Here is a 9,104-nt window from a genome sequence, read left to right on the forward strand (position 1 = left end):
TTGTTGTACTGTTTGGTTTTTATGTTACCGTTCTTCTCGTTGTGGCTTTTCGAATGTGCAAGATGCCTTGGGGCTTCAGGAGAAAGTGCGGGAGAAATATTTGAACAAGTAATTCCGTATTGTCATAGGGTTGCTAGTCCCCAGGTAGTCAACCACGCAAAAATGGAAATACAGCCGAGGCCGTTATGCAAACAGATAAGCAGAATAATCTGTCGCGCTGTACAAATTACACTAGAGACTTCCGTCTCCTTATACAGTTCTAATTACAGCTATAAACAATACGCACAACAAATGGTTTTGCCGCATAACAAATGAGTTTTGCCTCGTAACAAATGAGTTTGACACCTCTGCCCTATATGGACTTCCCCTAAATCTGTGTGAATTAGCCAAACCGTTCCTTGTTGAAGCTGGACTGGAAACATTTTATTGTTGCTCATCCTCTGAGTAGCTGGAATGTCTGAGAACATTTCATGGCATCACGTTCCATCCCAGTCAACATAAGTTGATGGGTGTCAGAGGTCCTGGGGCTCAGCACGACTGAAGCTTCTGATTTTCAAAAAAGAGACTGGAATGGATTTGTGATATGTGTTAAACCAAAACCGTAGTTTTCTTAACTGCCGGGGAGATGTTTTCTCAAAGCCTCCCCATGCCGTACAGCAACTATCCATAGCCTTATTTTCTGCCACGTGTGTGTCCAAAGGCCAGGATTACTTTTAGAAAAAAGAGAAGTGAAAGGGACTCAGAGAACTGAAGTCAAAGCCGAGATCCCTCTGATCTGTTTTTTAAAAACATTTATTTAAAAAGTCTACAATTCACATACACACTGGGAGAGCAAGAAAGAAAGGACACAGCATCTCAAAATTGTTTAATGAGATAGCCGTGACAATATATAGGCTTGCCAAGTGACTTACGTTGTGGAGCGGGGGAGAGTTGGTCCCAGGCTGGGACATATGGTACCATAGAGTCAGGCTGATTGCTAGAGCGTTGCCCGGTGACGTGCCCAGCGTGATGACGTCACTTCCGGGCGACATCATTGCGCCGGCCATGTCGGCCCGATCTGAGCCCTTTGGGGGTGGAGTTCCCCCCGCCGGCCGGATCCAGACCGACGGGTTGGGGACCTTTTGGGCGGGCAACCCCCCCCGGGGGGGGACCTGACAGGCCTAACAATATAAAATTAGTAACACTTTGTTCCCTCAGTACGGGGAGGGGGGAGAGCAAATGAGAACACCTCCTCTTCACCCATTTTGGAAATAATATCACAAATTTATCGTCTGACAGAATTCATCGCTACCCCCTTCCCAGCTTCTCAGTTTTCCTTCAGGAAGAGGCATGTATTTCTTAAGAATCACAAATCTAGATACAGGGCCTAGATTAATTACATTAGGCCGAGCTGTTGTTATATATATCGATAGACAAATGTATAGCAGTAGGCAGCGGAGCGGATGCAACTGAACAGGCTAGAGTTGCCGACAGTGGATTGGGAAATTCCTGGAGATTTGGAGGCGGAGCCTGTGGAGGGTGGGGCTTGGGAAGGGGAGGGACCTCAGCGGGGTATAATGCCGTAGCGTTATTATCTGGGGTTGCAGAAAGATTGGATATGGGGCCAGTTACTTGTTTTAGATGGGACAGAGCATAGTGCTCAATTTGATTGGGGCACACTCGGCCACAGGGACTACACCTGCGGCACCCACTTGGGGGAAGAAGTTCCTCATCCAGCCAGGGCTACGCAGGCAGAAACCAATTTCCACATTTGCGTTACCTTTACCGGTTCTGGGCACAGGTTTAGTTCATTTGGTGTGCATCTCGTTACAGCTGTTGCACCGTCTGTCATTTGAAATAATTGGATTTTTGCAATGTTGATACATGTTGATACACGTTTTGTAAAATTCTGTCCCTTATTAGGCCTTACCGAGTTGTCAGACGGCCCGGTTTCGCTGGAGCTGGAGCGCTGCAAGTCCCCAACAGCCTCAGGTAAAACTTAGTGGCTCGTGACGCACCAATTTTTCGTGAGATCTGTTTGTTCCTTGAATGTTTCGGAGCGCTGAGCTTAACTCCGTTATGATGCGGGATTTCTAAATGTAACGGGCAGAAAAGTATTGGTTTTTTCCCCCACAAAACTTTTATTTTGGGATATAATATCACATTTAACATTTAGTTTCACTTTTCACTCATATTTCCCTTCCCCCCTACCCTTACTAATGGCTTCCCGCAGTGCTCCACCCTTTTTTCCTTTACACTTCATATATTTACTTCAGTATTTTAACTTCTATTAGAAGATAACATTTCGAGCAGAAAAGTATTGTTAATTGGATGCAGGAAGTGTTCGCGCGCCCCAATGAGGTGGGGTGTTGTGGATCTGTTCCCCTGGTGGCCTGAGGGCTGCCGGGAGGAGATGGCAAATCCCTGGGAGGAACTGGGGGCAGCTACAGGGATGCCAGTGTCACAGTGGCACGTGAGGTCAGTTTCTTGTCAAACTGAATGTGACATCATCACGTCACGGCAATGCTCTAGGATTCACCTAAAACTTTATGATTGGGGGGGGCGCATTTCTTTAAACCCCCCCCCCCCACCGGGGGGGTCTGGGGGAAAATTCTCAGGAGGTCACCTATTATAGCTACAGTGGGAGACCTGGCTCCCCTAAATGGTGCTTTGCTCTGGCACAGGGAGTTCCCCCCTGGCGTTACCGGAAGGCCCCTTGCGCCTCCGCTGATGGAATGGACCTGTGGGGCACAACCCATGTAATTTTACAGATTCTTTGTTAATAGAGTACAACCTTCTGTTGTCCAGCAGTGGATTCTAATGAGTTGCTTGCACCAAGGAACTGATGTCATCGCGCCGGGCACGTCGTGCAGGGACACTCTAGCATTTGGGTAAAAAAACTCTATGGTCACCGTCAATGCTCCCTCTAAGATGTGGAGTCTTATGAGCAAAAATTCTACTTTGTGAGCTACTGGTATTAAAGCTGTGAGCCAGCGATTTGGCTACTGCATAAATTAGTTTGCTCTGGAGCCACATCCTTCCTGAGCCAACGTGTGGACTGGAGGCTAAAAAACTGTGAGCTAGCTCACAGGACTCCCCACTCCTCCACATGAAGCCAGCTGGGTGACCTTGGGTCAGTCACAAGTTCTCTCACAGCTGTTCTCTCAAGAGCAGTCCTCAAAAGAGCTCTCTCAGCCCCACCTAACTCACAGGGTGTCTCTTGTGGGGAGGGGAAGGGAAAGGAGATTGTAAGCTGCTCTGAGACTCCTTCGGGTAGTGAAAGGTGGGATATAAATCCAATCTCTTTTCCCTCTTCTTTACAGATCACGTGAATGGACACTGCACAAGTCCCACTTCTCTAAGCTGCGGCTCTGGAAAACGGCTCTCCAGTGCGGACGTCACAAAAATAAACCGCCGGGTTCCTAGCAAGCCTCCGTTTAGGAAAGCACAATCTGCTGCCTGTATGGAGATTTCTCTGCCGGTTTCAACGGAAGGTGAGTGTCTCAGGGCACCGGGCATCTGTCACTTTCACCATCTGCAAACACTTAGGTGCCATAATTGTGCTGTTTAACTTGAAACTCCTTGCCAGCAGGGTTTCTAAACTGCTAGTCTCGGGGGCCCAGGGATGCCAGCCTCCAGGTGGGACCTGGGGATCCCCAGGAATTACACTTCATCTTCAGACTACAGAGATCAGTTCCCCGGGAGAAAATGGATGCTTTGGAGGGTGGACTCTGTGGCATTGGACCCCCCACTGAGCTCCCGGTCCTCCCCAGGCTCAATCCCCAAATCTCCAGGAGTTTCCCTACCTGGGTCTGGCAACCCTACCCAGGGGTGTAGCCATTGCATTTTAAACATCCTATTTATTTTTTTTGCCCTGAAAAAAAGGAAAACGAGACTGAAGCTTCCCTGACTGTGCCTGGGGTCATTTTGAAACCCCTACATGCATCATTTTTAAAAAATCTGATCCCCCCGAGGGGGCAGCGCTCAGCTCTGGGGGGCATTGCCCCCAAATGCCCCCTGTGGCTACAGGCCTGACCCTACACCCCCCCATCCCCTACCAGTGGCCAGAGGGGACCTAGCAACCCTATACTTGGGCTGTTGTTAGGTAGAGAACATTTCCCGTGAGGGCTGGAACCAAAAGAGTTCTGTGAATGGAGTTCTTGGGACTTTTTGCTTCGTTAAGCAGCGAGTCCACGTGGGTTCAATTCCAAGTCCTTAGATGTACAGAGTTCCTTTTTGGCCAGTTGTGGGACCAGTTAGAGAGCCTGAAGATTCACTTAAGTGGCATGCTGGATCAGACTGATAAGCAGGGCTGGTTCTTGCCCGCTTGGGGCAGCGAAACTAGGAGGGCTGTGATGACCACAATGAATTGGCTTGCTCCTAGCCAACAGTAGCGTGGGAGGTGACCAACATATCCCAGGAAACGGCTTCACCTCCATGTTCCTCCCTGATCCAGAGTGCAGCGGGTCTCACTCAGGATTCGCCATTTGCCTGTCTGTGGGAGGAGTGGGAGAAAAAATGGCCAGAAAATGACAGTGGCACTCTAGGAATTTCGCTGTGTTTCTGGTCTTCACCATAGACATTAGGGGAAGTTCCTAGAGTGTCACCCAGAGGTAATGTCACATCCTCCCCAAACACCACCTTACCTGGCACTACTCTCAAAATCTCCTAGGATTGTTCCACACAGTGCTTGCTTACAGTCCTGTCTTACTCTGTGTCCTTCTGCTCGGGCATGTGCATTTTCGGAGGGCAAGGGTGTTTACAGTAGCGGCATTGATCCTTTGGAACAATTTCCCACGAGAAGCTCCGCTGAGCACTTCACTGATGTCATTTCATTTCATTTCATTGCCAAGTAACATTTTTTTTAATCAAAAGAAAGCATTTCTAGGCTTCCGAGCAATTTAAACAACTGTATGGACGGTGTGATGATTTTGCTGATTGACTTGGGAATGTCAGCTTAGTGGTCTGAGTATTTCATTGCGTTGTGTGGTGGATTCCAGATTTTGGTTGTTAGGGTCGTATGATGGGCAGTAGGTTCAGGATGGACAAAAGGAAATACTACTTTATGCAGAGAGTGATTAAAATGTGGTATTCGCTGCCAGAGGATGTAGTGAGATGGCCACAGGAATAAACAGCTTTAAAAGGGGATTAGATAGATTCATGGACAAGGACTATCAATGGCTAGTAGCCATGGTGGCTGTGGGGAACCTCCACATTCAGAGGCACTGAATCCCAGAGCCAGGAGGCAACATCAGGGGAAGGCCTCTGTTCCCTGTTGTTGGCCCTCCAGAGGAACTGGTTGGCCACTGTGTGAGACAGGATGCCTGACCAGATGGACCACTGGTCTGATCCAGCAGGGCTTTTCTCATGTTCTTATGTTGTTTTTGTTGCTATTGTGACAAAGTCTGCAACTAATACATTTTGAAAATCAGTAAATACAAATGACATCTGAAATGCTTTATACTTGAGAAGATTAGTATTATTACTATTTCTGTGTTCATTAGTGGTCTGAAAATATTTTATATTCTTTTCTCTGATAGCTTGGAGGTTGTGGATACAACCAGGCTTGCTGTTCAGACATTTATCTTTTCTGTAATCACATAGGTTCATGTGCTGTGTACAGAAGAAGAGCCACTGATCAGGAGAAGAGCATATTCTTTGCTTGTACAAGGTCTAGGTCAGGCGTTTCAAACATGCGGCCCGGGGGCCGAATCAGGCCCCCCTGAAGGGCTTCCATCAGGCCTGCAGTGGAACTGGCCATCTCCTGCTTCCAATTCTACTGCTGCTGCTGCATCATAGCTTGCTTTGCCAGACTTTCTCAATTGCTCAGCCATTTCATGTTTTAACCTGGGTCCTAGACTCAGAACTCTGAGCATGAGATTTCTGTGGTGAATGTCAATAAACCAAAAGTAGGTTTGCAACTCACAGATGCACACTTGAACAGCATACTTAAGATTGCAACAGCACAGACATTTTGATGCAATAATTCAGAGCAAGAAGTGTCAGTTATAAGATACTGTTAAATAAAATATTGCAAGAGTGCTAATGTTTTAAGCATGTTTTTAAGTAAAAAAACCCCTTTGTGTTTATGTCCTTTATAAAGTTTATACTTCCCGCTACCTGGCATTACATTTTATGACACACACGGCCCGGCCTAGCAAGGTCTCATTTATGTCAGATCCAGGCCCCATAACAAATGAGTTTGACACCCCTAGTCTAGGTTCATGGAGGACAGGTCCATCAATGGCTACTAGCCATGGTAACTAAAGAGACTCTCCATATATACAGAGTCAACAAACCTCTGAATCCCAGAGCCAGGAGGCAACATCAGGGGAAGGCCTCGGCCTCTGTGCCCTATTGTTGGCCCTCCAGAGGAACTGGTTGGCCACTGTGTGAGACAGGATGCTGGCCTAGATGGACCCTTGGTCTGATCCAGCAGGGCTCTTCTTATGTTCATTTAAAAGACATCTCCAATGACAAGGATCTTTGTCAGGTAGACACTCTGCCTTTGGAGAGCTTCTACCAATCATAACGGACGGCCCTGGGATAGCTGAACCCACTGGTTTGGCTCAGATGTTTTGCTTTCTTCAAACAGAAAACAGAGAAAACTCCTTCAGCCATTCCCGAAGTTCCAGCGTCTCCAGTATTGACAAAGAGTCTAAGGAAACCATTACAGCTTTATACTTCATGGAGTCATTTGTACGGAAAAACGACACCGCCGTGTCTCCGTGTCTTTGGGTTGGTACAGGCCTGGGAATGGTCTTGACGTTATCCCTTAACGTGCCCACAGTGGATGAACTAAGGCAAACGGAGCCTGTAACAGCTTCGCCAAGCGGTAAGTATTCTTGGTTTCCTTAAAATTTTCTTGAAAAGGTGCAGAAATATGCCATTAAACAAGATAATGTTACATTCAGGATGTGTCTTCTTGTGCTCTTCTTGTACTCTTGGTAGTTAGTTACCTATTAGAAACAGAGTGTAGTAATGACTATCACTCACAGCCATGTGGGGTATCCCACCCATAGAAACACCACGTGACCAAAGAATTTCAACATGCTAACAAACAGACCCAACCCATGCTCCCTCTAAGCTGTGGAATCCTGTGAGCAAAAATTCTACTTTGTGAGCTACTGGCATTAAAGTTGTGAGCAAGTGATTTGGCTACTGCATAAATTAGTTTGCTCTGAAGCCATCCTTCCTGAGCGAAGACAAAAATGTGTGAGCCGGAGGCTAAAAAACTGTGAGCTAGCTCACACTAATTCAGCTTAGAGGGAACACTGGACCCAACATCCCTCTCTAGGCTTAACAGTTGCCTGCCCTTTGGGGGGGGGCAACCTTGCACCACTGCTCTCCTTCCCCCATACTCACTTGATGCAACAGCGGGAGGGAAAATGAGGAAGGACATCACAACATCCCAGACATTCTAGGAACTTTCCCCAAACTCCATGGTCTTTACCATAGAGACTGGTGGGATTCCTAGAGTGTCACGGATGCTGTGGTGTCACTTCTGGGTCTTCATTCCTTACTAGATAGGAATCCTGAAGTGGGATGGGGGCGACGCATTATTCAGTGAGTGCTGAAGGAAGGGTGGATCCAAAAATATAGGCGCAGAAAACTGCATAGATATGCCGAAATGGCACATGAACGACACTCACATACATAGCATGCATACCTCCTCTACAGCCTCACCAGCTGCAAAATTCACCAGCCGCTCATGTCGAGGTCTTGAAGTGGTGCCAGCAATGGCAAAGACAAATCTATTGGTTAGTGTGTTCTTTTTCTTTCTTGGGGGTGGGGCAGCCCCACAGCCCTAATGAAAGAGCCTCCCTGGATGTATGGAAAAAGCATTTTAACTCATGATAGCATGCGTCATTTTTAAAAATGTTGTTCCCCCAATTGGTAACCTCCCCCCCTCTTAAAACCAGGACTTCTTCAAACATATATATACTATCTCATCTCCCCTTCCTTTATTACAATCTTTATTTTCTTCTCCTAATGGTCCATATTATTATGGCAAGTCTAACCAGCCTTAAAAACAGTTTCAGTTCTTTCCTTTTAGGGCCTAATTTTCTTCTGGAGAATCTGTCCTTAATCACCGGGCAAATTTTCTTCTTTATGTAGATTGGGTATAAGTCCCTTCTCTTTACTTCGCTTTCAATCTGCAACCGGTCCCAAAACGTCATTTATAGCTTACTAGCAGTAAAGCCCGTTGTGAAAGCAATACAACGGGATCTAGAAAGAGGCTCTGGGGCAGTGCTCTGGCTTTGGGCAAACAGTGTCAATTTGCTGTGGTGACCTCAGCAGGGTATAATGACAGAGTCCACTGTTTTCTCCAGAGGAACTGATCTCTGCTACCTGAAGAGCAGTTGTAATTGTGAGTAATCTGTAGCCCTCACCTGGAGATTGGCAGCAATTGTTACCCAGGACAAAATGGCTGGTTTGGAGGGTGGAGTCTATGGCATTCTACCTGTCTGAGGTCCCACCCCTCTGCAAACCCCACCCTCTCCAGGCTCCACCCCTCAAATCCCCAGGAATTTGTCAGCATGTAGTTGGCAACCCCATCTCCTTCCCAGCTAGCCACCAACCTACCATTATCTGCCCCTTTGACTTCAGCTGACTTCTGCCCTCCCTTCTGCAGAGCAGTTGTAATACTGAGTGCTCTCCAGCCCTCACCTGGAGATTGGCAACAATGGTTCCCTATGTGAGACTGACTGGTTTGGAGGGTGGAGTCTATGGCAGTGTACCTGTCTGAGGTCCCACCCCTCCTCAAACCTCACCCTCTTCAGGCTCCATCCCTCAAATCTCCAGGAATTTCCCATCTGGAGTTGGCAACCCTATCAGGATTGGCCCCAATGTGTTTTCTCCCAAAGGCCAAAGTAGGTGACAGGACCAAGCTTAGTTGCCTACCAACAGGCACTGAGGGGAATGTAGGGTTGCCAGCTCTAAGGAGGGAAATACCTGGAGGTTTGGGGGGTGGATTCTGTAGAGGGCCGGGCGACGGAGGCATCGGCCTTCTGTCGCCCGCCTTGCCCCCCCAATCTCGGCCCGGGCACCCGCGGCTCCCACCAGCGGCCGCCCGACTCCAGACTCCCCCGCGGCCACTCCAGCCAGGCGACGGAGGCATCGGC

General features: G+C 47.8%; 1 protein-coding gene across 1 annotated transcript in view; it reads left to right on the top strand.

The window, feature by feature from the left end:
• Positions 1 to 9,104, top strand: part of STXBP5L (syntaxin binding protein 5 like) — a 130,369-nt gene that overhangs the window by 106,700 nt on the left and 14,565 nt on the right. The window contains exons 19-22 of the mRNA XM_015421720.1: positions 1,903 to 1,971; positions 3,303 to 3,473; positions 6,575 to 6,814; positions 7,506 to 7,545. Coding sequence (XP_015277206.1) covers positions 1,903 to 1,971; positions 3,303 to 3,473; positions 6,575 to 6,814; positions 7,506 to 7,545 — 520 coding nt within the window. The remainder of the gene's footprint in view (positions 1 to 1,902; positions 1,972 to 3,302; positions 3,474 to 6,574; positions 6,815 to 7,505; positions 7,546 to 9,104) is intronic.

The sequence above is a fragment of the Gekko japonicus genome, unplaced genomic scaffold, assembly GCF_001447785.1.
Source record: "Gekko japonicus isolate JY-2015 unplaced genomic scaffold, Gekko_japonicus_V1.1 scaffold3278, whole genome shotgun sequence".
In the NCBI taxonomy this organism is placed as follows: domain Eukaryota; kingdom Metazoa; phylum Chordata; class Lepidosauria; order Squamata; family Gekkonidae; genus Gekko; species Gekko japonicus.